The 15,051-nt window shown below is 40.2% G+C and overlaps 1 protein-coding gene across 8 annotated transcripts in view; it reads right to left on the minus strand.

Annotated features, from left to right (window-relative positions):
- The window catches only part of TBC1D4 (TBC1 domain family member 4), a 159,255-nt gene that overhangs the window by 43,983 nt on the left and 100,221 nt on the right, over positions 1–15,051 (minus strand). For all 8 annotated transcript variants that reach the window (XM_073346866.2, XM_073346876.2, XM_073346840.2 and 5 more), the window contains 4 exons: positions 12,852–12,984; positions 10,496–10,587; positions 8,833–8,943; positions 7,435–7,554 (listed from right to left, as the gene is read on the minus strand). In XM_073346866.2, the coding sequence (XP_073202967.1) occupies positions 7,435–7,554; positions 8,833–8,943; positions 10,496–10,587; positions 12,852–12,984 (456 nt within the window). The remainder of the gene's footprint in view (positions 1–7,434; positions 7,555–8,832; positions 8,944–10,495; positions 10,588–12,851; positions 12,985–15,051) is intronic.

Raw genomic sequence — 15,051 nt, forward strand, 5'->3', positions numbered from 1 at the left:
TGTTCTGAAATCTAAATACATGACCTACTGCAATCAAAAACAGAATTACCACAAGAGAGATACAATTTTTTTTAATTGGATTCCTGTCCATTCAAACCCACAGAATCTCTCTCATAATCATTAAGACGTTTCTAGGACCTGTCTCCTGCCCTCATGTCTTTCTGAAAGAATCTTTTCCTATTTGACAAAACATTCTATATATTCCTCAAATTTATCAGACTTCATTTGTTCCCCATCCGCCCAGAACCTTTAACAGAGGTAGATTCTTCTCTTACAGGGCTTCCTCTCCCATTCCCAGTCCAACAACCCTCTGGAACAAACAGACTGCACCGAATTCCCTGACTCTTCAAATCCTGTTTTGAGAATGATACATTTATTCGAGTGGATTTGGAGTCACAAACCAACAAATTCTACTGTGGGTCTCCCACTTTTCCCTGGGGGTAAGGGATTCCATCCTACACTTGTGTAAGGTACCTTTCTTTTCTTCTACAAGCCATTTACAGTTGGTGTTAGCATGATCTATTGCAGAACAGATTCATAGAACTGTAAGGCTGGAAGGGACCTCCAGGGGTTATGTAGTTTATCTCCCCACTACAAGGAAGACCAAACATATCTAGATCATCCCTGACAGGTGTTTATCTAATCTGTTCTTAAAAACTACCAATGATGTGGATTTCACAATCTCTTTAGGTAATCTGTTCCAGCGCTTATTACATAGTTAGAAGTTTTTCTTTAATATCTAACCTAAGTCTCCCTTGCTGCAAACTACGTCTATTACTTTTTGTCCCACCTTCAGTGAACAATTGATCACTGTCCTCTTTATAACATCACCTTCTACTTCTTTGAAAACTTATGTCCCACCTCAGCCTTCTCATCTCTAGACTAAACATGCCCAAGTATTCCAGACTTTCCCCTAAGACAGGTTTTCTAATCCTCTTATTTTTTGTTTCTCTCCTCTGGACTCTCTCCAATTTGTCCACATCTTTCTTAAAGTGTCATGCCCAAGACCAGACTCAGTCCTCCAGATGAGGCCTCACCTGTGCCAAGTAGAGCAAAACAGTTACCTACTATGTCTTACATCACACTCCTGTTAATACACCCAGAATGACACTGGCATTTTTTGCAACAGTGTCACACTACTGATGATCCTCTATGACCCTCACATTCTTTTCTGCAGTTCTGCTATCTATCCAGTTATAACACGACCGTATTTACTGAGAATAGTCAGTGAACACTGCAAGCCTTTGGGTGAAATATGCTATCAGAGTACATGATGTTACATTGTTTTATTATCTGACGGGAATGGATATCCCCCAGCTCCTGAAGCATGCTACTTTGATACTTAAATCAGACACGCAACAGCAGACCCATTTGCTTTCTCCCAGGCTACTTTTCACACTTTGGAGAAGCACCTCATAAATATCCAAAAAACTAACTCGCTATCCTTCTTCAAAACACTCCTTTTTCTGTGATGGCTACAAAAGTGTAACAGTGATTAGGCTGCTGGTTGCTGAGACCACAGCCTATCATGCTGACCAATGTTGTCTCATTGGGGTTTTTTTGTACTGCTCCATCTGATCTGACTATATTGGTCTATTATCTCATCTTATACTGAGATTGTAAGATCTTTGGGACTGTCTTTTTGTTCTGACTGTATAGCACCTAGAACAATGGGTCCTGGTCATTGACAGGGCCCATAGGTGCTACAGTAATGCAATTATAAATAAATATTTTATAGAAATTCTTGATAGACTTAAGGCACAGTAGCTCCTCTTGCTGTACTCACAGCCATAGGTAATGTTTTATAATGTCAACAATGTTAAGAATTGCTTCAGGTTACTTTTTCCTGCCAGAGCTTTAGTCCTGAAAACCACTAACAGTGCCAGGGATGCGCACACGACCTCCTAAAGCCTGTTCCCAACAGAAAGGAATGCTGGCCCTGAAGCATCTCTCTTCAGTGGCATATCACATAACAGAGATATGAATAATTACAGTGAATTAACACATTATTTTAGTTTAAGGAAGGGTCAGGTTATGCTTTTGACATTCAAAAAAAAATATGGCTACTATAAATATTACATTTTTGAGCTGGAGAAAAACCTTTGTTTTCTTAGTCTGGTATGTGCACTAGGAACAAAATTCACAAACTGTATTTATGAGGTTTGAGGTCAAGCACAGGTTACATTTATTTTTCAGGGATACACAGCTATGAAGCCACAGCTTGTTTTCAGTGCAGCCCTGACAAATTTCAGAAATTTCAGCAAAGTAAGCAAATGAGAAAGAGCCATACATTTGAGGTTTTTATTTTTAATAAAACAAATAGACTTCTCATTTAGGGTTAGACTGTAAACCCTTTGCTGACATTAGTGAGCACTTACTCAAGTAATGACAGGTTTCAGAGTAGCAGCCATGTTAGTCTGTATCCACAAAAAGAAAAGGAGTACTTGTGGCACCTTAGAGACTAACCAATTTGAGCATAAACTTTCGTGGGCTACAGCTCACTTCATGGGATGCATCCGATGAAGTGAGCTGTAGCTCACGAAAGCTTATGCTCAAATAAATTGGTTAGTCTCTAAGGTGCCACAAGTCCTCCTTTTCTTCTTACTCAAGTAGTGCCATTGATGCCAATGGGACTATCTGGGCAAGTAGCTGTTCATGATCCTGTCCTTACTGTATTGCTTGAGTGTTTTATAAGTATGTATTTCTTAATCCATTATGACGGAGGCTTTATAATAAATACATCTTTCAAAAAAAATTAAAAATGGACAAACATGAAAACTTTGCACGTACAATCAGAGGACAAAGAAGGATTTTACATTCCATGGATTTCTTGGTCTTTCTTCTTTCATGATCTACTAATCAAATATGTGAACAGATTTTCTCAGACTACGAACATAACTTTCTGAATAGAAACTTTTAATTTGTTTTTGTGACAATTTAGGCAATTATCCTGTATTATCCTAGAAAAGCCTTACTGAATTAGGTTTAGTATTTTTGGAGTTCATTGCATTAAAAATGAAAATGTTTGTGTTTTGCTGTGGGATTGTATGGAACTGCTTTAGCAAGAAGACAGGATTAATGTAATCTGCGGGAGACATGAGGAACTTCAAAGGAGTTTTGGTGACAACTTGTGTAAAGTAGATTTCCTAGGAAATACCTGGAGGTGAGGGGGTGAATCCATCCTTTTGAAGGTATGCTCTGGGGAGAGAACGCAATTCTTTGCTAATTACTTTCTCCTGGAAACTCCAGATCAAAGACCCCTGAACTGTACGAAGGGTGGACTAAACATGTCATGAAGGTGCTTGTTCTGAGCTGAAGCTATGATGAATGTGAAACCACATGGCAACTCCTTAGGTGGGGTTTTGAAGGATTGCTCTTGCCAGAGCCCATATTAGGGTTGTGTTTATCTCATGCAAGCTTATTAGCATGCATGTAGGTTCTTTTATTGCTTTTAATGTGTTTTCTCTGTATCGCTTTTACCTTAAAAATAAAATAGGCTTGCATAGGAAGTGCTGTGTGGTAACTTATTAACTGTTGGCAATCATTCTGTTATTAGTGAACAGAAGGCAAGAGAAGCTTGCTTAAGGCAGCCTGTCTTTTGCTGAGAATAACACAGTGGAGGCAGGAAACTGTTCAGCCTGGAGATACTCCAGTCAGAAGGGAGCGAGAGAGAGAGCGAGAGAGAGAGACAGACAGACATCTGCACCCAAGACAGCTGACAGCTTGGGGAGCCGGAAGCCTATGAGCAGGTGTTCTTGCTGTACCATACAGGGGGGAAAAAAAACAGGTGCAGTTGATCTGAACTATGACAAAAACAATGAGGAGACTAACACGGCTACCTCTCTGATACTTGAACTAGGACGGTCCTCTTTCCTGGTTATAAAACTACATAAATCTTTTGATTACTAAAACTTTAAAATAAAGAGGACAAGTGATGTCATCAGTATTTACATCATGGTACAGTTAAATGACTTGGACCATTATTAGGGCCACATTGTGCAAGACACTGTAGAAAAACAGAGAAATACATTTCCTGCCTCAGAGAGCTTGCAATCCAATATGAAACGAGCAGCAGCCTTTTAAAAGGTAGATGGCAAAAAAGACAAAGATAAGTTACAATGTATTATTTTTTATAATTTGTATTACAGTAGTGCTTAAAGGCCCAGTCCTGGATCAGGGCCCTGTTGTGCCAGGCACTGTACATACACAACAACAAGTCCCTGTCCCAAATCTAATTAGATGAAATGGCCATGTCAATCTTGTAAGATACTACTTTTCCAATTCTTGCATTAATGAAGCCATTACTGGAAGTGCAAGGCCCTGTTGTCCAATTTCTAGTTTTTTTGCAAGATGCTTTGTGACATACTGATCGTTTTTAATCTATTGCAGATACATTTTTGGCACCTAAAATTAGCAGTTTTATTTGGTCATGTAATATACTCATCATATCAGAGGATAAATGGACAAGACTGTATATTATTATTATATACACACACACTATATATATATATACACACACACACACACACACACTGCAAGGCACTGCCTTATGTCACAATGACCCTGGTCAGAAGAGAGACATACCATATTCTAAATGGTGAAATAAGCCATCATGGAGAAAAATGATCTTACTTACGGAGCAATTCTTAAGAGTGGTTTCTGTATCTTTAGTAGACCAATTAGAAAACAGCCGACTCACCCGTAGTACCAGTTTAGTGGAAACAATTTCTAGCATTGTGAGCTACAAAATGTTAATGTGCCCACATACCTGACTGAGTTATGCAGTAAAGACTTTGTTTCATAATATTTATTGGGTCATTCCTAGATTCACATTCCATCTCCAGGACATGTCTGTTCAATAACAGCATCCCCTAGTGAAGCACTGAACTATCAGAGCCAGAATACTCCCCCTCCCGAGTATTATGGGCATTAAACAAAAATAAAAGATTCAAAGCACAAGGCATTGTTGTCGCTGTCACTATCTGATGATATTTCTAACTGCTAGTTTCTAATTTCTAAATTACCCAGATCTTCCAAGGGTCATTCCCCCATACTTGGGTCATGACGTCTAGGGTGTTACAATTGCTACTTAACTTTCCAAATGTCGTCAGATTAATCTGATCCAAGAATTAATGATAGGTGTGGCCCCAATTCAGCAAGGGTCTTAACCCCATGTCTAACTTTAAACACAAGGACTACAATGGGATGACTCCTATGCTTGAAGTTAAGGGCTTAAGTACCTTGCTGAACTGATACCTAAGTTTCTCCCATTTGTAGTTCAATAACTTCTGATGGCCCAGGCAACATATTTAGGCATATCATCATCAGCACAACAGTTACACCTCACTATCACAGTCCATCAGGATTTATAGCTCTCAGTCCAATAACTCACAGACCTCCCTCATTCCTCTTTACACCTCTTCTCTCTGCTCCTAGCCTGCCTGCCATCATTCAGTTACAGCACTTTTAGCAGTTTGAGCTTAAATAGGATTTTAGAACACCACACTGTGGGGGAAAAGGGAGCTGAAGGGAGAGGACAGAAAATACTACCATGCTATACCTTTTAGAATTATTCAACTTTTCCAATTGTTACTTTGTTTTAATTACAAATTGCACCTTGGCTAACATTGATGATGAAATGAGATGCCATTCATCATTATCTGTGTACCCCTTATTGCACATAATATAGCCATGACCTTAATATTTCACAATTTTTGCTACTGGTCGCTTAGGTAATTGTGGGACAGGGAAGATTACAGGCTTAATGGAGGCAATTAACCTGTGACGGTGAGATTGCTGACATATGGGGGCAATGGTTGGGCTAATGAGGTAATTAGCTCAACAAGGGATGATATATATTTGGCAGGAATAGGAAGTTATGGGTGGCTGAGAGAGTGAGCTGTGTGCACTAGATACACCTGGGTAGAAGGTTCCTCCCAATACCTGCCTGTACTATGCTCTGCGAAGCTGGGAATCTAAAGATTAAAGCTATACATGGGGAAAAGAAATGGCCTGTGTGCATGTTGTGAGTAAGAGACAACCCAAATGGGCCGGGCTGTGCGGCACACCAGCTAGCTGAGGGAGCGCCCTCTGACACGGGCTTCATGGAGCTAGAAGCAATAGTGTTCAAGTATTTCACGAGGGAGAAGAGTTACAACAGACTAAACGTGATGCCGTTTTTTCACTGCTCTTTCAGAAGGGACTGACCGTGTTTACTTAATGAATGTTGTCACAGTTCAGGGCAACTGCACCTGTATTTCCCTTCAGTGGTCCAGCAAGGGCAACCACTCCCAGGCTTCCTGCTCCCCAGCTGTTGCCTTTCTTGGGTGGAGATCTGCATCTCACTCCTTTCTGACTGGAGTGTTTCCAAGCTGTACAGTTCCCTGCCTTCATTGTGTTATTCCCAGCACAGTTGCTTGCTTTCTCTTTAGCAGTGTGACTGCCCACCGTTGTAAGTTACAATGCCGTTCTTTCTAAGCAAGCCTATTTTATTCTTAAGGTAAAAAGTACAACCACAGAAAACATTTAAAAAACAGTAAAAGATAACTGCAATAACAAAAGCATCCCAATCTACCCTGGGCTCTGGCAGGAGCAGTCCTTCCAGATCCCATCCAAGGAATTTCCTTGTGGCTTCCAGTCCATCACAGCTTCAACTCAGAACAAGCCCCCAGCTCATGGCATCTCAGCTAGCCCAGACCTTCCAACCCTTCCTTAAGAATTGAGGCCCTCAGTGGAATAGGGATCCTGTCCGTGTGCTGGATCACAAGAGGACTCCGAGCCTGTTTAAAACCAGGCTATTTATCCAAAAATCCTTTCTTTGTCAGCTGGTTCTTGGAGAATCCAGTTTGATCACATATGCCAACCTCTTCAGCAGATGGCTTCAAAGGGCCGATAACCGGAAGAACTATATTAGCACCCCCTCCTCCTAGAGGAGTTACATACAATTCCACAATGGCGTTTTGAACATAATAGACACCAAAAAGGTATTAACCCTAAGTCACTAAGTTTTAACTTAATTTAGTAAAATTTATTCCATAAGGTTTGCCCAGGACATGGCCGGATATTGGTCAGTCTGTCACAAATGTAATGGAAAAGTTACAATTAACCTATTGTGCTTCAAAATATCTGTAAGTGTTGCAAGGTTAACTTTGTGCACTACTTGCTGTTGATGGGAACTCAACCTATTTTCAGAAATATTTGCTGAAAGACTGTCTTCCTGCTTCTGTGAACGTGTGCTCCTCCTGCATTTAACATCAACATAATCCAACCAAATTAACCCCATAGGAAGCACTTAGGTTTTATGCATATGATCTTAGCTTGTCTAGTTTTTAGTATAAATCTGAACTGTTGTTAAATATGAAAACAAACCAACACTGGAGAACCTTATCATTAATGATATCTGAAGAGCTGTTGACAATGAGCTGTTAATCTTACCCTTGAGAAGATGTTTTCCAGAGAACTAGTCAAGGATTTCTTGGCCTTGTTTTTCAGAATGTCAAGTTTAAACCGGCCACTGCTGGCAGTGTTTTCTGGGATTGCACTGTTTGAAATGTTCTGTTGAAGTAAGCAAGAACACTTTTAGCTTTGGTAGTACTCTGGGCAATTGAAGGCCTCTGAAACCTAAAGCTAAACCTGATCACATAACAAGCAATGTGCCCTTTACTTAACAAATCTAGCCTATAGGACAGGGATGGGCAAACTTTTTGGCCCGAGGGCCACATCTCAGAATAGAAATTGTACAGTGGGCCATGAATGCTCACAAAATTGGTTTTGGGGTGTGAGAGGGGGTGAGGGCTCTGGTTGGGGGTGCAGGCTCTGGGATGGGGCCAGAAATAATTAGTTCAGGGTGTGGGAGGAGGCTCTGGGCTGGGGGAGGGGAAGGGCTCCAACTGGGGTGTGGGCTCTGTGGTGGGGTTGGGAATGAGGGGTTTGGGGTGCAGGAGGGTGCTCTGGGCTGGGATCAAGGGGTTTGGAGGGCAGGAGAGGGATCCGGGCTAGGGCAGGTGGCTGAGGTGCAGGGAGAGGCTCAGGGGTGTAGGCTCCGGGCAGTGCTTACCTCAAGCAGCTTCCAGAAGCAGTGGCATGTCCCTTCTCTGGCTCCTATGTGGAGGTGCGGCCAGGCGGCTCTGCACACTGCCCCATCTGCAGGCACTACCCCTGCAGCTCCCATTGGCTGTGGTTCCCAGCCAATGGGAACTGTGGGGGGGGAGGGGCACGCTTGGGGTGGGGGTACAGTTCAGAGAAGAGCCCCCTGCTTCTGGGGCCCCTGACCCTACTCCTCGGCTGGAGCACCAGAGGGGTACCATGCCGCTGCTTCTGGGCATTGTGTGGAGAGGCCCCCAACCCTGCTCCCTGGCTGGAGTGACAGAGCGGGGCAAGCCCCAGACCCCGCTCCCCAGAAGGAGCTCGAGGGCCGGATTAAAATGGGCTTCTAAGATCCGCCCCCCAGCAAACTTTGTTTTTTGTTATTTATTTAAAAGAAAGGAAGCATATGGCCTAAAAAAGTAACGTTCTGTACAGTTTCCTCTGCACCACAAATATTTCTTACTGTGGTTTAGGCTGGTTAAGGTTTTTCTGGCATTGCTTATATTGTACTAAAATCTGCAACAAAAATTACCTGTCTGCTTTTTCCAAGTGAACAGAAAAGCAAACCTAAACAAACTTTAATCAAACATGCCAAAGTGAATCAAAAACAGTATAGTTATGGAAAACAGATAAGGAGTCCTCTCTCATAATATAAAAGGTTCAGTTCTCACTGCTGTAGCACCATTCTGCTAGTGTTATCGAAGGTTGTATTTGAATAAAGAAAGAAAATAAAGTATTAGGCTGTACCAATGGTGCCTCGCCAATATGGACATGAGTCTTTTGTTTAGTTTCACACAACTGTCGCAGATGTAAGATCACAAGTTCATTTTCTTCCTGGTCATTGACAGGCTTCATTTTCTGTCAAGAATAGACAAATAAAAGAATCTCTTTCAATACATCACTTTTGATTTGATTTCTGATTAGAAATACTATGAATGTTCTATTAGTAAGTGTTCTTGGAAGTTAAGCTATTCCTGATGCTCCAGATGCCAGCAATTTAGAATATGCATTGCATATACACTATCAATATCATTCAGTTACTTCTAATAACAACTTGTACAAAAGTTTAGGTAGCACCATACAGCAGGTATGCCTTGCACTATGCAAGCATAAAAGAAGTTCACACGCACAATTTTCAAAAGCACCTAAGTGGCATAAGTCCCATTTTCAGAAGTTGCTAGGTGCTTTTGAAGATACCATGGAGGTGCCTATCTGCACCCTTACCTCAGACTTTTAGGGGTATTTAGGTATTGCTCCAAATCAGGATTACAATGCATAAATGACTTTTAAATTCAATGGGACATGGCTTCTAAGTACCTGCGTTACTTTTGAGAAAGAATTAGGCATTGCAGAGTCTCATTCTCAAAAAGTAATGCAGGTATTTACTTGCAATGTCCAACTGACCTTAAATGAGACTTAGGATTAGGCACTGCAGACTCTCAAAGTCTCATTTTCAAAATGAGCTCTAAGTAAATTTTGAAAATGAGACTTAGACACTGCAGCATGGAGTGGAGCAATGACTAAATATCTCTTCAACGAAAATGGGACTTGGGATAAGATTTTTATATGTGCCAAAATGCTCTTACACATTGCACCAGTTGTTCATCTGCACATTAAATATACTTGCTTATAGAGTCCTGAAGCAGCACTGGGATCCCACGGGTGCCGCAGGACCTACTGCCATAATAGCAGGAGTAAAATGTACTTTGTTGCAGGTGGGATTGGGTGGGCAAAAAAAAAAAAAAAAAAAACACCCAGACTGTGGGATGGGAACAGGATTAAAAAAAAGTAGCTCCGCTTATATGATAAGCTTCCAGAGTCAACACTCAGAATTATTTACACAAAGAGGAATTTTGGAACCATGTATTATTTTATCTTATACTAGAATCACTTTATCTCTAGCCTTTTGTTATTGCCCACATCACTTCATTATTTGAACGTCTCATATACTTCACAGAACTCAGCCTCACATCACCCCACAAGATAGGGAAGTATTGTTTTCCTTATTTTATACACGAGGAATGGAAGCACGGACAGATTAAATAACTTTGCCCACTGTCACATGAGAAGTTTGTAGCAGAGTTAGGAACTGAACTGTTCCTATACCAGCATCTTTTCAAATCATTTTAGAGTGGAGTATACTATTATAGTACAATAGTTTTGAGAAATGAATTAATGTAGAGTATTAATTCCATGCAGATGACTATAAGAAAGCAAGCCAAATACAGCTGAAAAGAATGTGGGTACTTTCCAATTTAAAATATAGTCCACTGACCACAGAAACGTCAGCAACTTGAGCATAAAACTTTGCACACAAGCGTATATACACTAAAAAGATTTCCAGAATATGAAGAAAGTCAAAACCTATGTAGATATGGGAGGGATGCAAGAACTGCATTGACTTTATTACCTGAACACGTTCAAAAATGTCTGCTTGCTCATTATCAGTAAGTGATGACAGGTGTCTCTGAATTACAAGTTTGGCTCTTGGTGGGTAAAGACCTTCAGGAAAAACAAATATTAAACAGATCCTTTGAGAACTACTAAAACTAAATTCATTTACCAGACTACCCTATGATTCCTATCTATGCTGCTATAAAAACTACATAAGTATATTACACTTTCATTTATTTTAAAAGAGGAGATATTTCAGAAGGCTTTTCAGTTAAAAAGCCATTAACATATCTACAAAGTACTTTTCAAACTATTAAAGTATAAACCTCTTACTTTGTCTATTCTCACTAGATCATACTGGAGGTAAGAATTCAGTGCCTTATTTTAACAATGCAGAGGGAATCCCATCTGGGAGGGATTTGAATAGAACACCTCAATGATAAGCTCTAGGACCCTGTATCGAGGTGCAAAGCTGTCCCCCTTCCTCCCCCAACATTCCTCAACTTGCCCCTGTCCCCATCTACTCTTCTACATTCAAGTCAGGCTGCTTCCTTCTTCTCCTCAATGCTTTCTGGGTTCCAGGAGGGGGATCACTCAATGTACAGGAGAAACAGTCTATCCACTCTCAGTTCCTGGGCCACAGCAACTTCAGCAGCTGGGAGTAACAACTTTAAAAAGAGGTCCAGTTCAGCCCCAGGGCACACTATGCTCTGTGAAAGCAGCAATTTTCAGAGATTTATAACCCAGCCAAAATTGGGTGGATTTTCACTGGGTGTGGGGGGAAGGCCCAAGACAACCTCCATGCCCCTGCTCCAAAGAATACAAGCACTAGAGCGTCTTAACTTAGAAAGGTAAGGATTTTTAACCTTGGCCAAACACCACATTTTCCCCCAGCTTCATTCTCAAGCCGCTGAATGATTTTATTTGAAATTTTTAAAAAATGTTTAGGCTGATGCAGACACCCAGCATGGAGGATTTCAACCTGAATGGTTCAAGTTTGGCAGAGAGTTATAAGCAACTGAATATTGGGTCTTATAAGAAAAATGGTTAGGCCTCCCCTATAATAAATCCTTTGGTAATATGACACCCCTTGGTTCTGTCTGAAGCCCAGCAGCCTCAAAATATAAAAAAGAAGAAAAAAAAAAACCACTGTAGCAAAATATTTTACAATTACTTAGGGAAAGATTTTCAGAAGTGACTGGTTATTGAGATGCCCAACTTAATATACATATTAGAAGGCCCTGATTTTCAGATGGTCGATGTTCTGTACTTTTTAAAATATCGGGCTCTCTTAATGTGTCTCAGGTTAGGGTATCCAAAAAGCTGAGGCACCCAAACTCATAAGTCACTTGTGAAAAATCTCAGTGTTGGCTCCTTTTCCATGCATATCAGTGGGATAAAACAGCAGCTTATGCATTTGTAGCTTTTCATTGAGAAACAGGGAATTTCCAACCAAGGTTTGCCACTTCTGAACACTCTAGTGCTTAACACAAACTATAAAATTGTATTTTCTTGCCAAGACTTCTCATGCTTTTCACCCACCAGAGGGAACACTAAGTGATAATCATTTTTATTTAACAAATTCAAAAGGTTGTGGCATTTATTAAAATGCCTCATACAAAAACAGACAAGTTTTGTGTGAACGCACCACTACTTTTTAGTGAATAGAGCATCTCATATTTAATTATGTATGTTGGTTCCATCTGCCAGCTTATGTTATTTTTATTAACCATCCTGTCAAATATTAAAAAGCCATATTGTAGCATATTTAACTGTCATTAAAGTCAGAGCTATGTGTGAAGATCTGAAGTCAGGCACTAGCCCTAAATTCTTTATTATCCTTGTTCAATTTGACATTAACCTCATATTTTATGAAGATATTTCATATACTAGAACAAGGTAATGAAGTACATAAAGCAATCAGCCCCAGGAGAAAAATCATCATCAACGAGATTACAAAAGAAAAAGAACAAACCAAAAGAAAGGCTAAAATGTCAGTTCCATCCTTACTGTCCCTTCATTTATTACCATCTTTAAAAGCTCCAAATGTGTTCAGAGCACTATGCTGAGAATTTCTGTACATGCTAAAATAATAGGGCAAAAGGAAAGACAAAAACAAATATATGAGAAACATGATATAGTTATAGCAAGAACTTTGAGGGCCAGTTGGAAAATAATTATTGTGATAGCCACCACTTTACTCAATTTATTGGCCATTTATCATGGTCATGTGAATTTTTCTCTTCTTTAACTGAACTGAGATTCAAGCAATTAGATAAGTTTTAATTAAACTAAGAGCTGATGCACTGTGATGATTCTGGAGTGAAAACAGAACGTCTTCTATATAAATTTAAAATAAATGGAATTGCTACCTTCAATCCTTTCACAGAGTTTATGCAATGAGTGCATAGGACAGGCCTCACACAGTTTAATCTGAGTCTTGGCATTCTGTAGAGCTGCAGCAGTGCTAAAGGCTTGTTTCAGGGTAAGCATTACCTCATCAACCTAGAAGGAAAAGAAAAACAAAACAGGCTATGAAAAAATCTGGGTGTTTTACAAGACAGTATAAAAGTGAAAATATGTCATACACATCCTATCGGACTTTTAAGTCATTCCATGACTGAGTGCTTTTTTATTAGGAATGTTGTTTCCTGTTCATACTACATACAGTGACCTAGCATAAAAGTTCATAAAAGTGGTCAAGAGAACAAGGTCTTATTCCTAATTTACTACTGATTTCAAGAGGATTTTAGACAAGGGACATTGAAAATCCCACGAGGCACCTACATGACTATCTACATCTTTAGGTGCCGAAACACCTTAAAAAATTTGGCCCTTAGGCACTTTTGAAAATTTATCATACAGGTCTCTAGTTCCCTGTGGGAATCTGTGGGATTTTAGTGGCCTATTTCTGAAATGTTGCACTTTCACAGCTCTCACTGAAAACAAGCACCCCTGGGAAGTGGGGGGAGAAAATCAGGCCATAAACATGTAACTTTAAACACTCAGGCTTGAAAATTGGGTCTCTTATTGCGCCCAGAGATTACAACGTTTTACCTTCCAGTAGCTGCAAACGAGCATATTAAGACCTCCACTTCTGCCAATTTGCTTCTATGCAATTTAGATTTTAGCTTGGTTGGGTACATAACTTGCAGTAGTCTTACTAAGAGTAAAGGACCTGTATTGCCCCCCTTTCACAGAGACAGTTATGAAAACTATTTTAGGAAAAAAGCCATACATTTGCCCTGCTACAAGTCTCTATGATCAAAATGCTTTTGATCTGTTGCTGCAGTTATAGCCTGTTGGTATGGGAACTTTAGGGACCAGCCTATTTAGTCTCTTGGTCCCTCACTCACTTGGATCAAAGGATTTGAAAAACAAGCTATAAGTTTCTTTGTAACCAACAAATAATCCTTATGTATTGTTTTCCAGATTCCAGTCTGTGCCCTGCTCTTTCCTCTCACAGCAGCACAAATACAGCAATGCAGCGTTCCCACACACTGCAGCACTGAGTAGGGCCAAAATCTATTTTGCATGGGAAAGACGTCAGAGGTGATAATTTTCTCCTCAGCTGGGATAGATATTCAAATGCACTTTCATCCTTTGTAGACAGACTTCTTAGTGTCTCCTTTCCCCTTATGTATTTTAAGGACACATGGCTATTAAAAGCAAACCAGCCCACGTCCTTGTTTCAGCCTGGCAGAAGGAAATTGTGTTGAAATTTCCTGTTCAGTTCTTAGAAGGCTTTCAAATATTGTACTTTAGATCCTGTCCTTTGCTGCCATCTATCAACTCTTCTGTGGAGCATGTTTGTGAGGGATGAAATGTGACTGCATGTTCAGGTTTCGGTCTACAAGCAGTCTGCTAACATTCAAAGTAGGATTATAAAAAAAGTGTTCTGTAGGTCAGGTCTCCAGCATAATTGTTCAAACAAAGCTTTGCATGGGCATGGAAGCTTGAATTAGTCCGTTTGTGTGCCATGGCATAACGTTCAATTTTGTTAAATGAAAATTATTTGATTAAGGTTATTGACAGAAACCCACTCAGAAACTCACATCTCACAATTCAATTTATTCTTGTCCTGTCACGGTAAGATTTCATGAGGCTCGTGGAATGCAGACATGACTACAAACGGCAAAGCCTTCTAGTTGGCTTTTACAAATGGCAGGGCTCTTTTCTATGGACTCTGCCCATTTAAATACTTACTTGAGTGTAATATTATTACTCTTAAAATATGTGAGGGAGTTGAGAAGGGTTTTTATTTATTTGTAAACTACCTCCTTTCTTTTAGGTCACCTGTGAATTATCAGGGATCAAATTAACCAAAGATCAGATGAAGGCATAATTTTCCTTTAAATGACATTCTGCTGGCCATGCAATAGGTTCTCTCTCCCCTCAAATATTGACAGTGGGTCAAATCCTCAGCTGGTGTAAAGCAGCATAGTTCCATGGACTCCAACAAAGCTATGCTCAGAAACTACTTCAAGCCAGAGGTGCTACGGCATCTCTCGTATCCCTAGTTCCACCACCTATGGCAAACCTGGTTTCCACCAGCTGAGGATCTAGCCCTAC

Source organism: Lepidochelys kempii, chromosome 1, assembly GCF_965140285.1.
Source record: "Lepidochelys kempii isolate rLepKem1 chromosome 1, rLepKem1.hap1, whole genome shotgun sequence".
NCBI lineage: Eukaryota > Metazoa > Chordata > Testudines > Cheloniidae > Lepidochelys > Lepidochelys kempii.